At 41.5% G+C, this 27,073-nt stretch overlaps 2 protein-coding genes across 4 annotated transcripts; one reads left to right on the top strand and one right to left on the bottom strand.

Annotated features, from left to right (window-relative positions):
• Window positions 1-8,048: 8,048 nt before the first annotated feature.
• Window positions 8,049-24,232, bottom strand: bcl7a (BAF chromatin remodeling complex subunit BCL7A). Of its 2 annotated transcripts, XM_083793601.1 has the most exons (7): window positions 24,054-24,232; window positions 22,269-22,350; window positions 20,682-20,735; window positions 17,994-18,090; window positions 16,616-16,765; window positions 16,073-16,182; window positions 8,049-8,454 (listed from the first exon to the last, which is right to left on the bottom strand). In XM_083793601.1, the coding sequence occupies exons 1-7, from the start codon at window positions 24,143-24,145 to the stop codon at window positions 8,380-8,382; spliced, it is 660 nt and encodes a 219-aa protein (XP_083649727.1). In that variant the 5' UTR covers window positions 24,146-24,232; the 3' UTR covers window positions 8,049-8,379. The 2 variants fall into 2 exon arrangements, with proteins under 2 accessions (XP_083649727.1, XP_083649728.1); XM_083793602.1 differs by lacking the exon at window positions 20,682-20,735.
• Window positions 10,856-12,800, top strand: LOC310878745 (interferon gamma-like). 2 transcript variants are annotated; one of them, XM_083793121.1, is made up of 4 exons: window positions 10,856-11,338; window positions 11,619-11,690; window positions 11,774-12,037; window positions 12,354-12,800. In XM_083793121.1, the coding sequence occupies exons 1-4, from the start codon at window positions 11,219-11,221 to the stop codon at window positions 12,441-12,443; spliced, it is 546 nt and encodes a 181-aa protein (XP_083649247.1). In that variant the 5' UTR covers window positions 10,856-11,218; the 3' UTR covers window positions 12,444-12,800. The 2 variants fall into 2 exon arrangements, with proteins under 2 accessions (XP_083649247.1, XP_083649248.1); XM_083793122.1 differs by having other exon boundaries at window positions 11,825-12,037.
• Window positions 24,233-27,073: the final 2,841 nt, after the last annotated feature.

Consider the following 27,073-nt stretch of genomic DNA (forward strand, 5'->3'; position numbering starts at 1 on the left):
AATACTTATTTTATTGACTTGGCTATTTTCACCTGGGTTACACCAGTGACACAATAAGTTTGTTCCATCCCTATACCATGTGTTCAGTGTTTTTCTTTCGGTTGTTGTAGCAATGCCCCCCCCCCCCCCCCCCCCTTAATTATTTACATTATATATTGATTTGAATTGATGATACAGCATATAAGACAGGCCAAGCAGCAGCATAATTAACAAAATACAATAACAAACCTGAATTATCTGCCTTGTAAACATGAAGGAGACTAAACTATAAATCACATTTCAAAAGAGATTTCAGATTTGTACAACAGAAGCAGATAAGTGAGGGGCGCTAATATATGAAAGTCTAACTCATGTTGATATGGTGATGTAATGGTGATATAAAACAAACAGTGCCAACACAAACATTAAATTATCTTTATTGTTAATGGCATTTAATGTTTGTTTGGACAATATTTTCCCTTCTTTGTCAATGGCGTTTTTAAAACAAACATTGAACTTAAAACAAACATTAAACCTGTATATAGGAGGGGCCCTCAAAAACATGTCGTTTTTCACGATTTCGGAAGATTTGAAAAAAAAGGTGAAAATCGCAGAAAAGCGAAAGGCTATAGATGATATTGTAGCAGTGGCTCACAGGCTGGGGCTGTGAGCCACTGCTACAATAGCCTTCAGGTAGCTCTCCATGTTCAAATCCCTGTTCGCCTATAATTTAATGCTGGAGTGTTTCAACTTTACTAACTGAAGGCCAACACACACAATTACCAGGAGACTTTGGCTTAGGGTGTCTGACTGATGGCGCAGTGGTCTAATGATGAGTCTTTCAGTAGGGGAGACGGGGGTAATGTGAGACACTTTTTACATTTGCTCCCCTGTAGGCGAGCTAAAATGATATATCAGTCAAATTTACATATTTCCCATTCATTTGGGATGTTTCCTAAAAATGGAAATGATTAGAATGAATCCAAGACAAAGGGCAGTGAACATATGATTGTTTTAAAAAAAGTGGTCAGGTGTCTCACTTTACCCCAGGGCTGGGGTAAAGTGAGACAGACCATCAAAATCAATGGGGTAAAGTGAACCACTTATTCTTTTCACTTTAAAACTACCATAAAAACACTTGTTTTAACAGTTAGAACACTGACAGCTAGCTTGACAACCACACATTCCAAAACTAATGTCAGACTAGTAACAGAATCATGGGAATTGGTCATTAACCACATTTTCTTTGTAAACACTTGAAAGTAAGTCTGAACAGAATCAAAGACAACATTCTGTAATTCAAAATGTTTTAATTAACATTCAAATGATTAGAACACAACACACACGCACACAATTCACATCTCTACAAAAAGCAACACTTGCTAAAAGAGATAAACGTTTCTCTCGGTCGAAGTTTCCCCCCATTTAACCCATTAAGACCGGGAATGTATCTGTGTCACTTTAGCATAGTAGACAGCAATTGGGTTCGGAACACTTGACCCTTAGAGCAGGCTAGTAGGGGCTCAGCACCATCAGAACCAGCTAGAACAGCTACAGCTACAACTAGGTCTACTCTACATTCCAGCCAAGGTTACAGTTTGTAAATACATCAACGATGTGATTATAATCCATTTCTAATGGATGAAGCCTTGGCCTGGAAGAGAGGTTATCAGGTGGTCTCCAAACGTCTTAGAGTGTTTCAACCCTCAACAACTACACTCTCCAGTTGGCGGGTCAGCAGTGATTTGGCCAAGTCACTGCCCCTCTCCTCCAGGCCCCCAGCTATAGACAAATCTGTGGAGGGGCGCCCCGGGCACAGCCATCACCGAGGTGAAACCAGCTATAGCATTGGCCACACCCGGCCAACAGGGAACGCAGTGACCTGCTGGCCAGGTGCAGCAAACCAGTGCTGACCACACCCCAGCGACCAGCTCGCCCAGGGAACCCCCCGAAGATCCGCCCACTGTCCTTTCTGTCATGCCTGAACCAACAGGAGGCTCCCTCGGCCTTGTGTGTTCTTGGGGGACTGCAGGCACTGAGGTCTCTAGGACTATGGTTTGCCTCATGCCTAGGGTTCTCCTACATCTCACCAGACTGTTCGTCTGTGCGGTGTGCATGTGTCCATCCTTGTCCAGTGTCCACACTTAGCCTTACTCTGGTGTATTTGAGTCAAAGAAGCCTTCTCTGAGTCGGTGTCACTTGTTGTTGTCGTTGAATCTGTCCTATCGAGTCTCCCTTCCTCCCCTCCTCTCGGGAGACTCTGGGGGTATTGCTTATTTGTACGTTCTGTAGCTTGCTTGGTGCCCTCTTGCGAGTGCTGCGACGGGGGTTGCTGGCCCCTGTTACCCCGCCAGTCTTTCCTGGAGGTCAGCTGTCTCTCCAGCGTCACTGACCTTCCTCGGTTGCCATCCAGACTTTCCTGGAAGTCACTGGTTTCTAAAGGTGAGGATTTGCTCTCTCTGTGTGGTTCCTCCACGCTGTTTAGGTTGTGGCAGCTTCTTCGCCACATCACATTTCAGAACATGTGCCACATCGTTTTCCTTTATAGCAAATGTGGGTCTCTCCCATGCTTTCGTGTTTCCCAGGATTCTTCTGATAATTTGTGCAATTGTGCATATATTTCTGGTGAATTATCTTCTTTTCTGCCTTGCTCTCAGCGGCTGCCTTCTCCATCTCTACAAAGGCGGTTCCACCCCAGGTTGTCTTTCTGGTGTATCTTGGCATTTTCTACAATGTTTATGACATAGAAAATAAAACATATGCAATGTAATATTAGATTAAAATATGTTTAAAACTGAACTTAACTTGTGCCTCATGGTGGGGTAATGTGAGACAGTGTCTCGCTTTACCCCAGAGCATTTGTCTCACTTTACCCCACACCCACATTTTGGTAAACAGGACCTCTTTTAGCAATTCAGGCTAATCTTTAGCTAGCAGCAATCTCATGGATGTATATGATGGTAGTTCATCAACGTGTATGATTTAAGTTTTTCTACCTGAATTAATTTGCTTTGACACAACAGCTGATTATGTTGACGACAAGAAAATTAACTTTTACATGCAAAAAACATATTTTTGTGAAAAGAACATGCTTACCACAGCACAATAAGGTCCTCTCCTCCATGGCAGGTAGGAAATGGGAGGGGCTTCAACATATAATGGTCACATGACACAAATGTCTTGTGGTCATGTGATACAGGGGGTGTCTCACATTACCCAGTGTCTCACATTACCCCCGTCTCCCCTACAGACTTTCTGTGTTCAAGTCTCATTCAATGCTGCAGTAATTTGAACTTTTCAAGGCTCGAATAAATAAATAAACTCAAAAGCACCAGGAGACATCTGCTGAATGCCCAAAGGTGTCGTGGCTCAATGGTGTGGTGCGCTTGATTGGTTGCCTCTGCTACAGACAGTTAGTGGTTTAAATGAAATCACGAGTGCTTTCCCGGTTTAATCTAGTTCTGCTGAGTCCCATATGAAAACACAGTGACCGGATGAACGTTTTGTGAAGTTTTATTAAGAAAACAAACCATTGTACATGATAAAAACCAAGCACTACTGATGGAATAAATAAGTCAAACCAAACCATAAATCTGTACAAGATCAATCTAAAGTGAAACGACATACATGGTCCCAAGGGAAAAACAAAACAAAAAACATCATACACATATTCATATCTCACAGATGGTTTTACACACAATTATGAGCAAACTATAAGCAATCGGTTCGATCAGGTGAGACTCACAACACAAGTGAGATTTCTTTTAAACTGAGCGTACATAATAATGCTGTTTGTAACGGTTAATGTCAATACATAGCATTTTAAGTACCAGCACTGCTGGACTGGGAATGAGGTATATGCTAATCCATCCTCTAAACTGAGACAATTCTTTTACTTATTTCATTTTCTCTCCATCCATGATGACTGCTTAAACAAACAAAAAAAGAAAAGAAAACCCTTTGATCAAGTAATTCCGTGTAAAAAAAAAAAAAAAAAAAAACTCCCATATAGCTCCCACTGTATGAAGTCATTGTTGGTTCACAGGAATTTAATTGATTTCATGCCTTATTTTTGCAACTATACATATTACAAGGTTTGAGGTTTTACACTGGATGTCATAGCTCTGAATTCTTCCTCTTAAATTCAAGTAAAAATCGCATATTGACTCAATGAAAAGGCTTTACAAAAAAAAGAGCTAGATGCCACATGTATGGATTCAGCCGATAAACAGCACCTTGAAGGAGGATTCTAACCGATGCTCATGGTAAAAAAAAACTGGACCCTCTACAGTGAGCTACAGGAAATGTATGCGTCGTTCAAACAGGGATGTAGTGATGCACAGAACATTTTCCAGAAATGGACCAAACAGGACACTAGTACCTGCACTAGTCTATCTCAACTTTAGACCTGAACACACAAACCTATACAAAGAATCAAAGTGTCAACTAAAGCGGAAAAAAGATCAGTAACCAAGGTATAGAGTAAACTGCTGAAATTCTTAATTTGACTTCTTGTTGATACTTGGTTGCACAAAGTGTCTGGTGGCAACAACAAAAAAATGGCAGATCGACAAGCTCACAACACGCCGTGGTCTTGTAGATTATCTACTTCCGGTGTGCAACTACATCTAAAATCAGGCTTAAAAAAATCGTACGTTTAATTTGTCGGAGAAAAAAGGTTACATGTGTGGCTAGTGTTTGAACTCAAGTCTCTAATTGTTACAGCCAATATTAAACTGATACGGTCATAGATGGAAATAAATATCGAGTAACTTCAATTAGTGACACTTGTAAGGCAAACAAGACATGGCACCAAACAAGATGTCTATTAGGAACTATTTGACCTAAGCAAAAGTATGTTTAATCATTGGAACACAAGGCACGCCTTGCTAGTTTTCACCAATTATGGAACAGTTGGAACTTAACCAATGCCATTGTCTTCTTTCTCTACCTATGTGAGAACAAACTCATCAAAAACAACCGATGAAGAACTTTAAAATGGATAGAGAAACAAAAACAAAAAAGACACATTCACTACAGCAGCAAATCTATCTGTGATCGATTGTGATTATACCATAACAGTGCATTGACCCTCCTGAGAAATAAACCCTAAACATTTCCTAAATTAAATGTATTAACATTAGTCTAACAGGAGGCGAATTGAGAAGTGATGAAGTGATGTTGTCTATGACAGTGGTTCCCAAACGTTTTAGCCTGTGACCAAAAGAGAGATTACCAGATGTTTGCCTGGGACCCAAACTAGTGGAAAATAGCTGATCTACAAGCTCACAACATGTCGCTTTGCACCGTGTTGTGAGCTTGTAGATATATTTTCACTGCTTCTTAAACATTTGTTTTCTAATTTAAGGAATTTCTTAGATTTCTTTATGAAATTACTGAAAAGAATCATTGAATCCGTTTTTAATTCATGGAAATGTTTTGAAATAAATAAAAACTGTAGAAAAAAAAAGAAAGGGACCTATAAAAATGATCCACAAATGGGTCCCGACCCAATGTTTGGGAACCACTGTCTATGACGGGTCGAGGCTTCCTATATTGTACAGTGATTCTCAAACTTTTTTATTTTTTTATTCCAAGGAGCCCCCCCCCCCCCCCTCTCTAACTCTGTGAGTGTACAAAACGGGTTCCGTTTGTATGCTCTCGGAGTTAACGACACAAGTGCCAGGGGTCGATTTGGAACCCCATCAAGGAACCCTGAGGGTCCCAGGAGCCCCCCCCCCTCTTTGAGAACCACCGGTAAAAGTCACTGATCTAGGACCAAGTTAGCCTCTTTTGTATCCTGAGCTTAGGATAAAAAAAATGGAAAAAATCCAAACGGGTTCTCAGACCAGAGTCTAGGATCAAACCTTACCCTTTTTTAAACACACCGACGTGGACATCAGCGCAAAAAAAATAAAACCCAGTGTTAATTCTTTTTCTTTTTCTTTCTTTCTTTTTTTTGTCACAGATGCAGGTCAGTGTATCTCGTCTGGGCTGTGGAACTGGGCTGGGTTTAGCAGCACTTATACTAACTCCTGGTCCTGGAGGCTGGATTTTGCAGCCGGGGTTTCAGAGCTTCTCTTGGCATTTTGTGAAGAGTGTTGGGAGCATAGACATAGAAAGGTAGACAAGACACCTCATTCGCCGCTGCAGTTCATTGGAGTGACATGTAGGCTAGCTTATGGAGGAGGCCGTCCATATTGAGCTAAAGACATGGCGGAGGCACAGCACGCTGCCACTCAAAAGTGACTATAGTGGTCAGCGTGTATTTCTGGGACTTGGAAGTGATGTCACTGAGGAGGACGTGATGTCACTGAGAAGGAAGTGATGAGTCTGACAAGTCCTGGAAAAGACATGCTGTGATTGGCCAGTAGTCAAAATAGATGCCTCATTGGCCACTGCAGTTCATTAAATGGAGCGATGCGTCTCCAGCGAAGGCGGAAGTCAAGCGGAAGTGCTGAAGGCCCTCTCCGTCGCTGTCACACAAGTGACTACTTGGCCAATAACTTATTTGTCTTTTTCGGGACTTATAAATTCAATCCAAGGGAGCTTTATTGGCATGAGAAAACAAATGTGCCTCTGATTGGCCTACCGAATGTCCCCTTCTGTGGCGCACACGGAACCTTGGCAGGCTTCCACTCGTGCTTCCGCTATGCTTCACAAGGAATCTTGGGAAAGCTTGCCTACTCTCGAGAAGCACACGCCCCAGAGCCGAAGTAGGCGTCCGTCTACCTTTTTATGTTGGCAGCGTGCCGTGCCTCCGCCATGTCTTAGCTCAATATGGCGGCCACCATATGATAGTTACAACAGGCCCCAGATCCGGAGGAAGCGTCTACCATTTTATGTCTATGTTTGGGAGAGCTGTGTGAGGGAGTGCCGAGGAGATGGAGGAGGTAATATCCATTCTCCCTCTGTGGGCCGAGGAGGAGTGTTGGGGAACAGGGTTGGGTAAAGGCCTGTTCATATTCCAGTTTAAGGTGATGACGTGACCACCTTTTCGGTGGTCACCTCATCACCTAAAACTGGAGTATGAATATAGGCCTTAAATTGGGGAGGGTTCGTTCAGAGGTTAGAGAGGAAGGGGAATAGAGACGTCCGTTCTCCCGTCGGTATTAACCACTTGAACCCTACATATACTTAGTTGACCGGGGTTCCATAGGGCTCTATACTAGGTCCGCTAGTATTTCCCTCTATGCCAAATCTTTCTCGTCACAAAATATAGACCCATGTGTAGGGTTGTCACAATTATTAATCGTCTAATCACATTTATTTTAGATAATGGCAATGATTTGTCATAATTGCCATAATCATGCCCATGTTGAAAAATGTTTGTAATTTCTTTTTTTTTAAGTTAAAAAAAAAATAGAAATAGCAGATCTACTAGTTTAAAGGGTAAGACCACTTTTTTTAAGGTTTGGGTTGTGTAGTTACTTTGCCATGATGCAACTCCAAATGTGGACAAGAAATAAAAAATAACTGCTCCAGTGATTAGAAATTGATAATTCAAAATTTGCTCCTCATTGACTTACATTGTAGCTAAAACGGCTCTCAAAGTCACTCTTTTAGTACGTAAACAAACACAAACAATGTTGATTCAGACAATATAGAGCATCACCAAAACTCATGCTGTTTTATTTTTTCATAAAAATGTTTTCTTCCTGTTGATTTGTCCATTTTATTGGGAAGAAAACCCGGACTGGATCCGTGGATCTGGATCCAGATCTTCAAATAGTAAAATCAACAGGAAGAAAACATTTTTATGAAAAAATAAAACAGCATGAGTTTTGGTGATGCTCTATATTGTCTGAATCAACTTTGTTTGTGTTTGTTTACATACTAAAAGAGTGACTTTGAGGGCTGTTTTAGATACAATGTAAGTCAATGAGGAGCATATTTTGAATTATCAATTTCTAATCACTGGAGCAGTTATTTTTTATTTCTTGTCCACATTTGGAGTTGCATCATGGCAAAGTAACTACACAACCCAAACCTCAAAAAAAGTGGTCTTACCCTTTAACGTGTCACTTTGTAAACTCATAGATTAGCTATTTCTGCAAAAAGAATTAAAGTATACAATTTATAAAAATGTCAGTAATTTCTTGGTATATTTCAGTTATCCGTCATATCTGCGCTGTGCACCTTTTCATTACGAAGCCTAAAAAAGGCTCTTCATGAGCTTGATGCGCATCGGCTATCTTCGCCAGACGTTTCGCCCCTAAAATATTAGGGACTGTATAGGTTCACATGGTTAACAGTTATCAGACAGTACGGAGCGAGGGAAAGAGAGGAGAGGGAGGAGAGGCGGCACGGTGTCCATCATCCCCAAATGATCTAGGGGTCAACGACGGAGAGAGGTACGGGAGGTCAGAGGAGACAAAATGACCCAAAAGCATGGAGCATTTAATTCTCCTCAAAGTCCTGAGAAGAGGAGTCCAGTTTGCTTTTCTTGCTGGGCGGGGTCTCTTCATCCAGATCCTGACGAAGAAAAAACAAACGCAAAGATCGTGATCATCATATTTGTTAAAATGTAGAAGAAGGAAGAACGCATGCTAACAAATGTTCAAGGCCATTAGTAGTAGATGTAGCATCATCGTAGCTGTTGAGTGCAGTTGTGGAAAAAGTACATATTTTACTTAAGTAAAGTTAAAGTATCAATACAGCAATATTGAACTACAAGTAAAAGTCAGAACAACGCTGTTGTACATGATGAAGTAGGGCATTAATTTACAAAACAAATATGGAGTTACAAGGTTTCTGCCAGACAGCAACGATACAAGATAATAAAAAAGGACTAACTGCCTGCAATTATGCAAATTGCATGAACTCCATCGTGGCAGTATTTGTACAATTATTAATTACTAATTAATCGTCTAATCGCAATTACTTGATAATCTAAATTATTTTGTCATAACCGTTTCCATGTTGAAAAAATGTCATGATTTGTATTTGTATCAATGAGAATAGCCATGTAATGTTCCTACATCATCTTGATTCTGAAGAGGAAGGTGAAGAGACTTTGGACTACCCATAACTATGATACTCCATAAGTCTTGTTCCTAACAAGTACCCACAGATGTCCAGAACCGCTCTGGACAGGGCCCTGCTCTAGTCCTCGTGCAGGTTTTTATTAAGTGTAATTAATAAAGCTTGTGTGTGTGCACGTCAGTGGGTGCTGTGTGATGAAGGGGGAGCTGTGTGACAGCCCTTTCTTCCGTTTCTTTTTCACCTGAACATATTAAAGTGGAAATTCTTGAAAAGTAGTTTCAGGGGTTTTCTGGTGACACACAGGAAGTTCCTTTAAAATAAACACCTCTGCGTCAATGTGTGCGCGTGTGTGTACGTATGAGTGTGCGCGTGTAAGGGGATATCTGTGGTGAGCACTTCTACCATGCCCATTTCCCGGGTGAAGCTGCCTGTCATTATATCTGGGTACCTTGATTTCATTGTCTCCACCAGCCGAAGGCATGGGGAGAGTATGTTTTGCACTCCGTCCGTCCGTCCGTGTGTCCGTGTGTCCGTGTGTCCGTCCGTCCGTGACCAGCTAATCTCAGCCACCGTTAACCCGGTCGATGCCAAACTTTGCACACACACTCCCTGGATGCCAACCATGAACCTCTGCCCCAAACTTTCCAGAACGGCCTGTTATAGCGCCACCAGGAGGCCGCTTTGTGCAAAACAGGTTTTTGCACAGCACACCTACAGATTTTGTCCAAACATCACGCAAATTGGTACACAGTCTCTCTAGAGCCATTCAACCAAACCGGTCTTTCATATTTCTCACACTCCATCCTGATTGGTTAAGATTGGCTTCCAAAGTTCACAGGAGTGCTCAGTTTCAAACAAAATGCTGCAAATCATGAACACATCGCGTGATTTCCGTGAAATTGTGCACCCACATTCCCACTAGGCCGAGGACAAAATGCCACATGAACAATTTCAACTCAGCCTCAAGGTGGCGCTATAACTGGCCGAAAAGTGTTTTACCTCTAACTGCACGGATCTGTGGATAACCTGGTGGAGACCTGTGCCCAGAAGGGCACTTTTTCTAGTTACATTTTGTTTTTAACCCATTTAGGCCTGAGGCCGATTCTAAAAACGCCTCTAAATCGTGACCTAAGTTTTCTGAAAAACTTCAAATATTTATATAGCAGCATCAACATTTTTACATTTTTGAATACTGTACAGAACCCCAAAATGGGTTCCCGGCCTGTGGGGGTAAAACACCAAAAGGGGTTCCCACCCAGAATGGGTTAATTAATATTATTTAAAAGAAATCCAAGTAATTTCATCAATAAAATTTGAAAACACAAGTAGTAGTGAAAATAGCTGACAACATGGCTGCAAACAGACACATTGCGAGCTTGTAGATGTGCCGTTTTCACTAGTTTGGATCCCGGGACAAACTAGATCTACAATGTGTTGACATATGATATTTTCACTATTTTTTTTATGGGTCTCCCATTGACCTAGAGGCAGCCAATCAGGAAAAAGTGTCCACTACAGTTGTCTTTACGGTCATCAGTAGTGGTGGGTGCAAATGTAGTCCAGGCGCTTTTCAAGCAGCAGGCAAAAAGCTAAATAAAATGACATATTATATAAGTAATTTATAGTTGCAGCCCTAATGACCAGTGAATGCTTGTCTCACTGTCTGTCCATCTAGGATAGAAGTTGACATATAATTAGAAGACAGTGCCAGTTTGACTGGTAAATATCGATGGAAGAATCACCTTTGACGTCACGTGCGACGTGCGAGTGACGTGCGAGTGACAGTGTGCATAGACACACAGGTATCTATAATTCCACCGAACGATAGTCAGAGCGTAGTAAGGAAGCGTGTGTGTGTGCGCGTGCGCAGGCATGCATGCGTGTGGCACGGCTCATCAATTCTGTGAATTTCGTTGATTTAAAGGAAATTCTCCACAACCACAGTTTTCACACCTCTCCTTCTCTCACTAGTATAAGTAGTACTGAGACTTTACTAAACTAGTAAACTCAATCAAACTTCCCTTAGGAACAATCAAAGTCACACTACAGACAGACTAACTGGACCTCAAGCAACCACCGGAGCCAAGTGGAGTTCATATTCATTGGACCATACAAAGCATCATATTTGAAAACAAACTAAGTTTTAGGAAGAACTTTATAGAAGAACTGTAGTGTACAGAAGACACTGGACTTGTTTTCTAGGGCATTGCTGGCCAAGTGGAGCTTGTGACGGTACAGAGGAGGGTTCATTGGTATGGCATCGGTTGTAATGCGTGTATTGTGTCTCACAGCGTGTCTGTCGGTTGGCCTGGGCAGTGTGAATGACGTGCAAAGCGGGATGAACAAAGCTCTGAAACATCTCTTTCTGCACTACGTGAGTACTTCTGCCACTACTATTACTGCTAGTACTTGCATGCTTAATGAGTCATCATAAGTCATAGTATAGGGTATGTGAATGCAATTAACAAATCAATATTTTCCCCAGTGACCATTTGCGGGATGAATAATGGATTGAAGTTGGATTTATCTAAATCAATTTCCACTTGAAATAGTCCTTACATATACTGTACTAAAAATGTATGGTACACTACGGCTTACTCATAAATGTAACAAGTGTCTAACAAACAAGTTACATGTTTTTGTTGACTTTGCAGAAAGCTGACAAACGGGGAATTACTGGATTTCCTGTGTTCTCCATTGACTTCCTACTAGACAGCAACATAGAGGTACACCCCCCTCCTCCCCACCACCCCTCCTCCCCACCCCCTCCCAACACAAAATCCATTTACTCTATATCTTTCTCTCTCAGGATAATGAAAAAAAGGTGCTAATGGTGGGACTTTTGGAGGTATACGAGAAGATGATTGGTCAGATGTTGGACCAGAGTCTTGGAGGCCAGAATGAGACCAGGGACTCGCCTGACGGCTCTGTCCAGGAAGGAGAGGCTGAGATCAGGCAGAACCTGCGCTATGTGCTGGGGGAAGTCAGGGGTCTGCTGGAACATAAATACCATGACTCCAGTCTGTTAAAGAAACAGATGCTGGATCTACAGAATATAACGGTAAAATACATGGTAAACACAGACAGACACAGACTACAGCTGTCACATTTATAAAATATTACTTGCCGATTAATTTTCACTAAAATAATTGCGATTAAGGATTTAACAGTGTTTCTGTTGTTGAAAAATTGGAACATTACGAATTAGAAATGGTCATATCTGCCACATGCACATTATAGCCAAATAACATTTAATGGCGACACAATTTGAACTTGCAGATCTGCTATTTTCACACAAAAATCTAAACAAAACATGTGAACATTTTTAATATCTCTCTCACACTCTCCCTCCCTCCCTCCCTCCCTCTCTCTCTCTCTTTCTCTCTCAGACAAACAGTACACTGATCCAGAAGAAGGCTTTAGTGGAGTTTCCCTGGCTGTATCAACAAGCCACCAAGCTGGTTGAGCTAGATTACTGAAACTCTAATTAGATTTATTCACAGATATTTCTTACTTACATTTAGGTATTCGCCATGTAATTATAATATTTCTGTTGGTGTGTGGACTGTGTAAGGCAGGAGTGGGCAACTTTGAATATGGAGAGGGCCACTCCAAACTCACTCCAGAGGGCCACATTGCATAATACTGTTATATCTGCTATTTTTGCTATATTTGAATATTTGAATCTATTTTTTTTCTTTCTGTTTATTTAATTTCAAATGCATTTAGTTATAGGTTACTCATGTTAACTTTATGAACTTAAATGCAAATACATTAGAAAAGTCATTCAGCTACTATTACTGAAGTAATTAAAGCGGTTTAAGTGAAGGTTTGGGCTGCATGTGGCCCTGGGCACCAGTTGCCCATGTATGGTGTATGGTAACGTTTAATTTGTGAAATTATGTTTAATTTGTAATATTTATTAAATATTTCTTAATTCTCACAAAAACCAAAGGTTTTATTTGTGCCAGACAGCAGGCCAGAGTTATTTGGCCTGCTGGCAGCGTGCGTGCACATGACATACTGTATGAAGTTTAATATCTGTGCAGTTTGTGATATTAAGAGTGGAGACACGCACGCACACACACACACACACACACAGTGAAAGCAATAATCAGCAGCCTGGGCAAAGATAATCAATCACTCTGTGCTAGTCGATGATGTGCAGACAGACAGATAGCTTTGTGAAAAACGACGTGCAGATATTATCGGCTCCCTTCGGACTGGAGACTTGCCAACTCATGTGGTCCTACTCTACCACAGTCAAGACCAGGTCCTGTTTTCTGGAGGTGAAACAATGCCCCAGCTCACATAGATCAACATGTGACAGGCAGACAGTCTGACACAGTAGATAATCTCCATTATACCACAGGTAGTTTTGAGGAAGCAATCTGATATGGTTGAAATAGCCCTCTACCTGTGCTTCAAACGAACATCACCGCCTACCTAGTCAAAACATACAAAACAGCTGCACTGGGCAGTCCCCGCAGGCAAGCTAGGGGTTTACAAAGGACAATTTCGTCATTCATTTTTTAATCAAATATCTTAGTTATAATGAAATTGAGTTGATGTGTTTTTCAGGGCAACTTAACACCTCTGCGCTGCCTATGGAACTCGCCTATCGGCTCATTCCTGCAGCAATGCAGGCGTGCCGTTAATGACAGTAACTCACAGCCTTGTGTAATATTGCTTAATTTTACCCTTCAGTCAGGCCCCTTTTCCCACCGGGGTTGAATTTTTCTCCCCGCCAAATATCGAACCAGTTCAGAGTGTTTCCACTGAAAATGAATTGGTTCAGAACCCTAAAAGTTGGTTCGGAACTGGAACCCAAAAATGTCAGTTCCTCGAAAGTACCACGGTTCCAAAAATCTAGAACGAAACGAGTTCTAGAACAACATTCTTTTGGTGGAAAAGGGGCCACGGTTTGACATGCAGTGTTGATTGGGGCGGCGGTGGCTCAGGGGTAGAGTGCCTGGATGGTAACCGTAAGGTTGCCAGTTCGAACCCGGGCTCCCCCAGAGTTACTGTCGAAGTGTCCTTGAGCAAGACACTGAACCCCTAATTGCTCCCGATGTGCTAGTTGGTGCCTTGCATGGTTTCCGCTGCCATCGGTGTATGAATGTGTGTGTGAATGGGTGAATGTAATGCACAATCTCTGTAAAGCGCCTTGGATAAAGGCGCTATATAAATGCACCATTTACCATTTACCATTTTGATTTCATCGACTGAAACCATGATGAAAATTGTCTGTTTTTTTAGACTCAAATGTTATGGAGAGTGTGAGGGACTAGTGCTCTGAAAATAACATCTATTTTCACCATGCCAAATGTAAAATCAGGCATTACGACATCAAGTCCCGACAAAATAAAAATGTTTTGACAAAATCATCTGTACACTTATTTGACTAAAACCGTAAGGTATTTAGTTGACTATAAAGACAAATGAAAGTCAAAACTGATGACCTGTAATGCATGTTTAACCCATTACGACCCGAGACCGATTCTACAAATGACTTCTAAATGATTAGTTCTAAAAATAGCAGATGTACAAGCTTGCAGTGAGCTTGTCCGTCTGCTACTTTTAAATGGTAACAAGAAGACTCACCCCGGTGCGTGCCCGTTTTTCCTCCCGGAATTTTCCCCAGTGAGGGGGATAACTTTGTAATATGCTATTGGCTGTTTGTATTCTTTTTGGAAAAATATAAAAAGATACTCCTGTGGAAAGGCTATATTATATTACTTATATTGACCCTATAAACAATTTTGTATTATTTAGTATATGTAAGGTTTTGCCCCCTCAAATGGTACCTCGTCAGATAATCCCCACATATCCTACAACAACTTCTGTGAACAGACTTCACTGTAGTAGCTTTTCATAAATTATATTTGTACTTAGGCTGTCTGCTGTCATGAAAGTTTATAGTTAGAGAAATTCAAAATCCAGCCGTCTGCTGTCCAGCCTCTCCCACCCCTCACTGGGGAAAATTCTGGGAGGAAAACAGAAACGGGGTGAGTCTTCTTGTATTCTTTTAAATAGCCAACGCAAAAACCTAAAATGCAACAGATTCTTTCCCGGTTTTAATCCCGGGGATAAGAGGGCCAAAGCCATGCAGGGACCTTAATGTCACATAATGTTCTCTATATGCCGCTCCTTGAGCCCACTTTATACTTATACAGCAACAATATCTACATATTAGGTGTATACTTTGTTAATCCAAATCTACAGTGTAGTGTGTTTATTACAGATACATGGTATATTTTAACAGGCTTTTAGCACCCTCACCTGGCCAACATTGTAAATGTTTCTTGGGAAGCTAGTGCATGAAATGTGGTAACTCTAGACTGCAAAAACTGAACTTGCAGAGGGCTGTGCAGATATTAAAAACAGCGCAATCAAATACGAATAATGCCTCAGCGATAAATACTAAGGCATTAAAGAGTAATTCCACAATAGTAACAACAAAAAATGGACTTCCACTACGCTGAATTGACAGTAGACTTTTTACTGCTACATCTGAGTCTTTCGAGAGGAGAGCACACCACTTTCCGAGAGGGGGGCATTCAATTGCCTGGCCTTAGTCAGTCATACATTGGACACACCTATTGAATGTTCATATTGTGAACATTCACTCACAGCTGCTGGTGTGAATTCAACTTAAGTAGTTAGCCACTTGAACCCCAACACACATTCTGGCCCTTGGGGGAACAATGACAGATCTACAAGCTGTAGATCTTCTATTTTTGGCGAAGACATTTGGTGTAGCAGTAAAAAAAAAAAAAAGAGCGTCCAAGTACAGTTGTAACTCAGGTCCGTTTGACTAAGGATAGAGGGGTTTTTAAGTGGTTAAGAGACATGCAAGGTTAATTGAGTGTTAGGCCTCTTTTCCACTATGGGGTGGAACAAGAACTAGAACTTTCCAGATCCCAGAAGTTCCAGAACCACGTTCTGCTTCCGTTTCCATATAACCAGAACCCAGAACTTTCAAGAACCTGTTAAGTCTGCTGCCCCCCTATTCCCCCACTGCTGAGTAGCTCGGCCGGCAGGGACCCCCCTTGACACGTCCGGGAGGGTCCCGCAATACAGAGATATTTATGTTTAAATAATATACCTGAGTGGCTTTGCTCTCTGAAGGAGAGTCCTTCTCCCCTGAGGACAAGCTGTCTCTCTTGGCACACGGTGCTCTGTCTGAGGTCTCTGAGGCTGCTGGGAGGCTCTTGCCTGAGGAAGACAACATATGGCACGTACACACACACCCACATGAATAACTGCAACACACGCACACTTATTTGTCAATTATTTTAGAGGACTACATCCAGCTAAATTAATGTAACCTGTAGAAGCAGACCATTTTAAAGGGTGTTTTTTATCACTTACATTTTTTTATTTCAACTTATCAGTTAAAAAGAAAAAAGGTCAACACATCGATAAATGCTCCTCAAATGTCAACACAAAAATACTGAGTCGTTCACATCCCTAACCTCTTCCTGGTTTTAGTTTTATACCGTTTCAACAATAGCTAAAAAGCTTTCCTTTTCTCTTTCTTTGTTTTGGGGGGGGGATTATCTTCAAAATATCAATAACAAGAGATTTTTTGTGAATCGTGTGTGCGTCCGTGCATGAGTCTGTGTTTGTGTGAGAGAGTGTGTCTGACCCCGCTTGCTGTCAGGACTCTGGTCGTTCTTGGCTTCAGTGTTGTCACGGTGAGAGACGGCGGCGGGCTCAGGGGTGGGGCTGGTGCTGCAGCTGTTTTCCTGCTTCACTGGGGACGAGTCGGCGATGGAGCTCTGGTTGCTGCATTCGTCTGGAATGGACACAGGTGGACCATATTAGTCACTAATCAACAGGGCTGTCACGATTTACACATTTAAGTTGGCGATGAATTGTCTTAGAAATAATTGAGATTAACGATTTTTAATTGTGTGCATTGAACATTTGACAACATATCAAAAGTTATTTCAGATAACATTTTTAGGCCTCATAATGAAAAATTGCACAGGGCAGATAGGACTAAGAAATTAATGATATATTTAATCATTTTATAATAAAAATAAATTAAAAAGTGGAAATAGCTTGTAATTTCAGCTTTTTTTTCAACAATTACGACGATTATGCGAAGATTATTTAGAATCTGAAATAATTGTGATTATACGATTATGCAATAATTGCGACAGCCCTAGTTTTACCAAATAAGAGTATGCCAGTGATTCTCAAACATTTTAATATCAAGGACCCACACAATCAGCACCGGGAATGTTTTTCAAAATAGAAGCTTGGGGTGCCGGGAAGATATAAGCCCCCCCCTTCGTTACCATAAAGTCGCTATATAATCCCTCGCGTTCATATTTTGAACGAGAGGCAGGTCAGAAGTCAGAAATTAATAGCTTAGTATATCCATCTGGTCAAAACCACGGAGAGCTCCCTAGATTAGGAGATACAAGGGATTCTTTCTGAAGCGGTAAACAGGGAAGTGAACGGGACCGTGCAAGTGCAAAGTGCAAGGAGTATGGTGGCCTTGGAGGCCAACAAAAAAAGAAAAACAATCTGAATATTTTTCTCTCGTTTGACAATGAAAATGCGCTAGGACGTCCTAGCAACCTGTCGGTTGGATTAGTTATGGCGTTTCCACACATCGTACTGTCTAAATGGGTTAAGACATACAAGGTTTTCTGCCTGACACATTGGGAATTGGGATACGTTACACGTGGATCACATGACCGGAACAAAACCACTGACGCTCGCTTCTCAGGGCTGTTGGGAAATCGAGTCTCAATGCAATCCTATTGGCAATGGCAGTGCACTACGGGTCGCTGTGTTGCTATCGACGGCGCTTGTGGAATATTACCCGACATTAGGAAAATCGACTACATTATTTTAAGGGGGGCGATCGCGAAATGGAGGTACCTTCACGACTGGGTGATTCTTCAAAGGTTAGTGAAAAACTGAGTCAGTGAAGTTATTTTCATGATAGAAAACTTCTGCACTAAACGCGTTTAAGTTTTACTGGTTAACCTGAAAGTGATTCCACTCACCGTGCATGTCCATCATCCCAGGAGAAGAGCTATTCTCTGGAGTGGTCACCTCAGATCCATACTTTTCATCCTTACCCTTCTTCTTATTCTTGTTCTTCTAAAACAAATAAGGAAGAAGAATATTTAAGTTATAGAAGAATGTGTGGAGTCAGACATAGGCTAGCCTTTGGAGGGGATATAGGATACAAAAAAGGGACTCCTGCACATCCAAAAACCCTGTGGGAGGTGCAAGTCTAGTTAGCAGGCATAGACTTCAAAAAGAGAGATAAACCTTCTACACAGGGAACAAAGACGGACAACTTACTGCATCATCAACTTATTTATTAGCACTAATATATAAATTGTGACGACCCTCTCCTACCCTGCCTAACATGGTAGGGCTGATTGGCAGGGAGGAGTTGGATCGTCAGTGAGATTGGACCACACCTGAGTCTGGTGTGTCCCACGCCTATATAAGTGTCATACTGCCTTCTTTTTTCCTCTCTACTGGTTTGTTTGTGTGCCTTGGTTTACACCTTACAACATTCCCACTGCACATACACTCGCACGCATTCACTGTTTACACACCGATGATCATTCTTTACTGACCTCTTATACATCAACTGCAGCGAGCAAAGGCTAGCTCTGCTGCATCCAATAATAAATATATCAGCCTACTGGTGATTTCATTTGTATTGGTGCCGAGTGCAAAGCACAACCGATTGTTTGTGAAAGTGGTATATATTCTGTGTTGTGAGCTTGCAGATCGTCGTTGCCCCACTTGCCATGAATCCAAGCAGAGGTCCTCACAAGTATAGGTAAAACACTGCCAGTCCTCAGCCCAAATAGATTTTACTTGTGCGATATTCAGATAATCTTCAACCGATTGTTATAATTCAAAGTGGTATATATTCCGTGAAGTTTATATTTTCATTGGGTGTACTGTACAAGTCATGTTTTTATGCCTTTATGAAATGATATAGAGAGATGGTAGGGTAGTGCCCAAGCCCTGTTAGCCATGCAGCCTATATGATCTGTGGTGCGCTTGCTAGGCCTACACTCTCTCAATTAGGGATTTTCCCAGAGGTTAATTTCACTGATGTGTAATTGTGTACAACCTTTATTCAAATAGTTTCATTTGTATTGGAGTGCGAAGCCTGAACAATAGGTTAATTGCGGACCGCTACAGATAAACTGTGGATATTAACCTATACCAATAAGGACCCAGGCCAAATGCCATTGCGCAGCAGCCTACACCAACAAGTCTATGCGTGGTGTGTGCATAGCCGCATGTGAAACTATATCGTGCTGTATTTTGCTCTCCATTTCATGGTCATGCAAGGAGAGAGAGAGAGAGGTGTGAATGAAATCACATCGTGCGTGCGCATATATGGCACATCTCTCTCATGTTTAGGTAATTAAGGGCGCACCATTGACTGCATGTCACTGTGCCTACATGCTGACAATGTGCGCGCGTGAATTGTATTAGCCTACATTATAATTTATTATAATGTAATTTATTATACAGCTCGAAGATATAGCCACTCTACAAGCTCACAACTGGTTGTGGACACTTCTATAGGTCTGACTCTGCATGTTATTATTTGTGCAGGACTTGCCAAGTCGCCAGAGCAATGGTAAAGTGTCTATAATTCTTTTATTATTCAGTTCAAAAATATGATTGGCACCTCATAAGTGTAAATATAAAATCAAATATAATATAACCTACAATTGAAAACTGCTACTGCAGTGATTTTATCCTGTGTTCAATGCGTTTCTGCGTTTGCGTGTGGACTCCATCTCTGTCATATGGGCAGGGATTTTTTCTAAAACGAAAATATCCGTTTTGCAAAAGATCCAGAGTAGTATGGCCTGGGCCTTAGTTAGTTAACCTTTAAATAAATGTATTTTTATACACTTTTAACTGTGCCTGTGTCTCCCTTTTGTTGCATTCCTGAGTCAGATTGTAACATGGAGGCTCGCCTAAATTGGTAGGACAAAATGGATTGAATGATCCGGGACGCGCAGCTAGCCACTCTCGGTGCGGGAGGCGGTACAATGGGAAGTCAATAAGGAAGTCAAGGAAGGAAGGAAGAGAGAATTTCAGTGCAGCCAAAACGGTCAAACAAAGAAAAATACTTAACGGCTTCTGCGCCAAATGAAAATTCTCTCACGTCTCCGTTGTCTCCTATAGCCGATTTATGCTTATTTTGAAACATCTCACCACCACCAAATGCACGGATGGTAGGCCTATGTACATCTGTGTACCACAGCGCGTGGAATAAATGCATAGGGACCCTACGTAAAGTAGAAAACGTTACGAAGGGTGCCGAGAGGGGCTAATATTTGGCATACAATTTGAGGTATGATATTTTTCATCACACGTTGCGCCAGAAAGTAAAAAAATATGTGTTAAATTGAACAGTAATAATTCCAAATTTACCTATCATTTTATAATGGACGATTTACTTTCCGGGCAAATGGGCATAGCGTGTGGGCAAGTAGAACATGAACCTGTACTTGCCTCTGAGACCCGAGTGTCAACCCCTGTGCCCTCTCGGATCCTTAACCTGACCAACATCAAAGGAAATGCCTAAAACTAAACCTAACTCATATTAAAAGGTGAACCAAATGTAACCATCCCCGAACACAAAACCACCCATGTGAAGTGAGGGGCGCTTTACCAACCCTTATCATCTTACATCTTACCCTAGCAAGAGCATCCAGAGGCTCCAGTACATCCAGAACAGTGCTGCTAGGATCCTGGTGAGAGTGCGAAAATATGAACACATCACACCCATACTCCACTCCCTTCACTGGCTTCCCGTCTCCTTCAGGATTGAATACACGGTATGCCTCATCACCCATCAATGCATCCACAGCAACTCCCACCCTACTTAAAGGAACTCCTTTAAGTAGGAACATCAAACACACTCAAAAGCACAAAGACAAAACTCTGCACCATGGGGGACCAGGCTTTCTGCTCAGCTGCTCCTCGGCTGTGGAACGCCCTCCCCGACCACCTGAGAGCACCACAGTCCGTGGATGCTTTTAAAAAGGGACTAAAGACCTTCCTCTTTAGTAAGGCATTTGCCAAATCTGACTTTTAAGCTGCCCTGTGTGCTTCTTACCTTTTAGCTGCTTAGGTGTCCAGTTTCCACAGAATGTTTTAACTGTTTTATTCTTATTTTTCTTTTACATTTTTCTGCCTGTAGCACTTTGAGATTTGCTTCAAATGTAAAGTGCGTTATAAATAACATTTATTATTATTAATTACATCATCGTGATATCATAACATAACATCATATGACGATTTGCTCAGTGACATTTTTAAATGGCATTTAATGTTTGTCTGGACAAGACAAACATTAAACCTGTATATAGGAGGGGCTAGCGCCCCTCAAACATATTAAATGTATACCAGAAAAGCAAATAGTGTGTGACCTAACCTGGATAACCTAATCCAGTATGGCAGACTTTATGGGCTCAGTTGACAAAATGACAGCCGATTGTGATTCTGAGCATATTACATAGAAGATACTGAAAACTTTTGTGACCATAAAAAATATAATCAAGTAAACCAACATAATTAACCATAACCATATAAATAACAGTACTTCAGTGCCACTCTAATATCAGGCCTCATGTGCCTTCCAAATTATGACAGCAGGTCTGGGAACAGGGAGAATGCTTTCACTTGGAGACATATAATACTGTAATTACTATTATCATTATTACATTTAATTTTTTTGCACTCACTGTATAGGACATAGAATCTTCATAATGTGCTACAGTATATTATTGGATTCAAAGCCGTAATGCGGTTGTAAGGTTTCCAAGGTTTGCGCTGTTTAATGTTTTGTCCTGTCCATGTTAGGTGTATGTAATTTGTTTTGTTTTACTGTTTACATGTACAATAATGTTGTGACATCTATCTGTGTTGGGAGCCCCTCGAAAATGAGATGGTACATCTCAAGGGGTCTTTTTCCTAATAAAGAGACTTTAATCATCAACAAGAGCACAATGACACATCAATTTCACATATTAAATAAAAACTGTTTGAATAATAATTCCATAGATTCAACAGCACAATGCTTCAGCTAAACTTGAGCCTTGCTTCAGCATGCTCAAACTTCACTTCTTCGTGAAGCGCTTTGTCCCTTTTCACCATGTACTGTATAGACGCCACCTTATGTAGCATTATAGGCAAATAAATATATGTGCACACATCATGATTCATTTATCTGTACATATATTTGTATATATGAGACAATGGTAAGGAAGGCTTGAACTCACATCGTCTGATTTGGGTTCTGTCACTGGGACCCACTTGTAGATCCGAAGAGATGTATCTCCTACTGTCACCCATTTCTTCTCCCTGTTTAGCAAAGGGCACACAAGTGACGTGAGACTCTATAATATAAAAGACACCTGCCTGCACATGAAACGTCTTTAAATTAAGCTGTTTTCATTTATTAAGCGCGAAACAAGACCATGTTGTCCTGGCACAAAACACCCAAATGTGTTAAATCCTTGCAAAAAAAAACTACTAAAAATGAGAAATTGTGTAAAGTAGCATAATGCATGCACTTTGCACTGCCTTTAACTAACAAACGTGATTAGATGCCAGTTCACTTGTAAGTTAACTTTTATCTATACCAAGATATTACAGTCAGAAATACAAACCAAAATATCTTGCCAAAACATTATTATATGAATTTGGATCTAGGAATGCATTACTGTTTGAATTACCAAATTATAATTAATCCTTAAAACTACCTTACAAACATGATCAGATGCGTTTACTTTAAATAGGCCTACCTAGTTATTACAGAAATACAACCCCAAATCTAAATCTAGAAACTCTCATTTGGCTCTAGGAATGGATTATACTAGTCTGAATAACCGAATTATATAAAAGTATAGATGCTTTGACTGGCTGTAGCCAGCCCTCCATTTAAGAAGACAACACGTCCAAAAAGCAAGTATATTTTTCATTAGCCTTATTACAACTTGAGGCCAGGCGGGGGGGGATACTTTGTATTTGTTCAATCTTTATACTGAGTCACTATACAGCGTTTTCACCATCCATGTATCACCAGTTCTCTCCCCCAACCCCCACCGTTCAGGTACAGTCAGGCAGCATTCATCCGCTCTTGGCCGCCCTTCAGAGCGACTCCAAAGCGCTTAATTTAAAACTCCACACACACACAAAACCAGTGAGTGTGGTTTCCAAACTTTTCAGGTCGAGACCCAAAAGACATTAAATAGACGTTTGCCCGGAATCCCAAACAAGTGAAAATAGCACATCTACAAGCTTGTAGATTAGATCAGCTATTTTCACTACTTCTCAATTATTATGTGTGGGCCTATGGAATTCGTCAATTCGTTTATTTCGAATGTTATAATTATTTATTTTTATGTAGGACAAGAAAATGGGATTTATTTTTATTTAAAAACTCGTAACCCATAAAAAATGGTCCGTGACCCACAGATGGGTCCCGACCCACTGTTAGGGGAACTGCACTAAACTAAATACTCATAAGAGCAGAGCGCCGCCAGTTGTCTCTCCCGGTTGGTCGGTCCTGGCTCGGGGCGAGATATCATATGGACGGTTTTTGTGTCGTCGTCGCCTCGCCTGCCTCTCTGGGTCGCACATAACAACAAGTACAACGGCAGGATTTCTCCTGTCGGAATGAAATGGCTTCATGTGACTAGCAGCAACGACATGGCTTCTTCTTTCTCTGTTGGTTGGGTTCAACCCTGTTCCCTCCTCCTCCCTTCCCTTGTGGTGGGGAGAGGAGGGAGGAGGGAGAGAGAGAGATAAAATCTACAAAAAAAAATATCGAATCGTTATCGAATAAGTCAATCGAATAAAGTCGCGCAAGTGCGCCCCGGTCGGTGCACCTGAAGAAGTTGCATCTAAAAAAAAACGTTGAAAATGTCTTTTTGGGTTCTTCTCTCGTTCCCTCTCTCGCTCTCTCTCTTCCCTCTCTCTCTCTCCTCCCCCAACAAGCCTTTCTCGTGTGTTAGGTAACGAAGGCTGTTTTTTTATTCCTTTCTTTCTCCCCTTTTTCTTACCATTTTCGTACTTTCTCGATGGCGGCCATAACCCGCTTGATGTCATCTTTCGCCCTGCTCCGGGTCTCCGCTCGGACCGACCTGCCCGACATTGCAGCGGTGCTTGGTGGTAGAGATATTTTTTTAAAGGCTCAGCGACGCCGGCAGTTTCAGTTCTCACCAGACAGACACAATGCAAACACACCACGGGGGCCTGCCGATCCCAACGCGCGTGCGCCGACTTTTTGCGCTTCGTTCTTCGCCCGTACGACGGTAACGTAGAAAGCTAGGGCTTCGGTGTTGCCAGGTTGTGTGAGAGAACAAGCAACCAGGTATGGAAGTCCATAGTTCCAAAAACAACCTAACGCACACACAAACACAGACACACGCACATATTAACTGTATATATGATGCTTTCGGGTGTGCCAGTACAGTACAGTGACAGTACAGTACAGTAGATAGAGGGTACAGTAGTAGAGGGACCCCCACGCCACATGGTAACTGTCATTTATTTCTCTACCGTTTCGGACGTGGGCGGCTTGCCGGAACCGGGCTGGCACCGCCCTGGGTGCGTTCCTGTGGGTCTGGAACCCCCACACGGAGTTGCACCACTCACTTCACACGGGTGTGTTTTTTTTGTTTCTTCCTGAAAGCTGGAAGCCTTTGAGTCAAAAGGCCCAATAAAAAATGGCACTCTGCACTTCCATATCCATAAACAGGTCTATGAAAACGATTCAATTCAAATGAGCTCTATTATTGGCATGAGGAAACATACGTTTATACACATTGCAAGCAATAAGTGTCAAAGTATAACTAAAACTGTTGAAAATTTGGAAAGTATAGTTGGAGGGGGTACAGAATTGTGTAAACAGAGCTATGTCACAGACATTGCGATTGTGCCGTACGCCTTTATACAGGGTAGGGTATAGGTTTTTTTATACAAATAGCAGCAATCTTTTGCAGTCACTTTGGGACAAATAGCACTTAATTCTCAGCACTATTTAAATAATATACAAAAAAAAACCTGTCAGATTTAAGATGTGTTTCAAAAGAAGCGAGCCCTTATAAGTTTGCCCTTTACATTTTTTTTTTTAAGATATTTTTTTGCGGCTTACGCCTTTTATTGATTTTTTAAGGGATAGATAGTAGGCTGACAGGAAACGGGAGAGAGATGGGGGGATGACATGCGGTAAGGGCCGTGTCGGGTTTGGGAGTCGAACCCGCGGCACACCGCGACTGGATCACCAGTCCGGTGCCCAGACCGTTACGCCACGGCCTGGGCCACCCTTTACATTTAAACATGCATTGCACATAGGCTATTTGATTTGAATAGCCGATCTACAAGCTCACAACCAGGCCCTGCACCACAGGGGTGACAGAGGGAGCCTGGTACCCTCAGTTGCAAATTCTGCCCCCTCGGTTTAAACTGTATGTACATTATTGTTTTACTATATAAAATTATGTATATTTTAATTATATATATTTTAATGTGGAATCTTTTTTTCAACACAAATCTGAAATCTTGTTTGAAGGTCCCTGGACTAAAATGTTTTCAGATGGGAGTCTACAGACTTGAAAATGAAACCCTGGTTTATAAACCACAAGCCGCAACTACAAAATTATTTACAAGCAACTTTACAGAAAGAAAAACAAGCCCAACGTCGCTTATAATAAGCGGACATGGCACACCGTAGGGCTTCTGTGACAGTGGCAACATTCGCTTGCGGATCCAGTCTGCCGCTGGGGGCGGATACGGAAACAGCACGTGCCCTTGTCTATGCCTCTGTGTGGGGAATATAATCTAAGAATTGTAGCCTACCCATATATATACTGTATAATATGATTGTACCGGGTACCGTAGGCGGGGCTCTGGCTAGACCGGATCAGGATCGGATCAAGCTGCTTAATTTAAAATGGGGAAACATGCAGTCTTTCCACGGAGGTTTAGCAATGATTATGATTAGCAATGGTCTATATTCTAATCTACACTACACTCCTACTTAACAACACATATTAGTTTATCTGTTAGTTAATGTGGTTATAAATGAGCAATAGATACAACTTTAGCCTGTATATGAATAAGACAATTATAGAACATTAACTAGGCTAAATGAGGCATTTAAGTGACACATGAAATTTCCCCAAATAGGTATTGTAATTGTATGGTAATGTATGAAGAAAAATAAAAGTATTCTCTCACAAGACCAAAAGTAAATATTGTAGTGGTACGTGTCTCAAATGCCATAAAAATCAATCCAATATAAATTATTACAGAGACATGGATTGCAACAGTTACCTTAACAAATGTGTTTTGTGAACAGTTATTAATTCAGTTGTCACAACTCACAACTACCTTTATTACATTTTTGGTCAACTCAAAACCCTCACAAAGTTCAAGCCACAGGATATTTTACAGCACCACCTGTTCCTTTATCCATTTACAAATTATATCCATGCATGCATTCTATTGAAGTGATCTCCAATGTATGACTCACTGCTTGGTCTAAGAATCTTTGCTTATTTAAATTTGTTGACAAATTTTGTGAGCATGCAGCAGAGGTAAAAAGCAAAACTCATTTTTATGTTGATGAAACAGCAATGCATGAGCCTAGATAGTGTCTCTGTCTATTGAGGCATGCATTTATTTTTTTGCATGAGCAGAGGAGTAGGCCTACCCATTTTCCACCAGGGTTGAAGTTCAGTTATTTTGCCCTGCATAATATTGAACCAGTTCAGAGTGTTTCCACTAAAAATGAATTGGTTCAGAACCATAAAAGTTGGTTTGGACTGGGGGGAAAAAATAAGAAAGTTCCATGAAAGGTTCTAACTAAGAATGTAGAATGGAACCAGTTCTAGTTATATTGGTAAGAAACACGCACGCACGCACACCGCACGCGCGCGCGCACACACACACACACACACACACACGCGCGCGCGCACGCACGCACGCACACACACACACACACACACACACACACACACACACACACACACACACACACACACACACACACACACACACACACACACACACACACACA

This window comes from Protomyctophum parallelum, assembly GCF_964188405.1.
Source record: "Protomyctophum parallelum genome assembly, chromosome: 21".
Classification (NCBI taxonomy): Eukaryota; Metazoa; Chordata; class Actinopteri; order Myctophiformes; family Myctophidae; genus Protomyctophum; species Protomyctophum parallelum.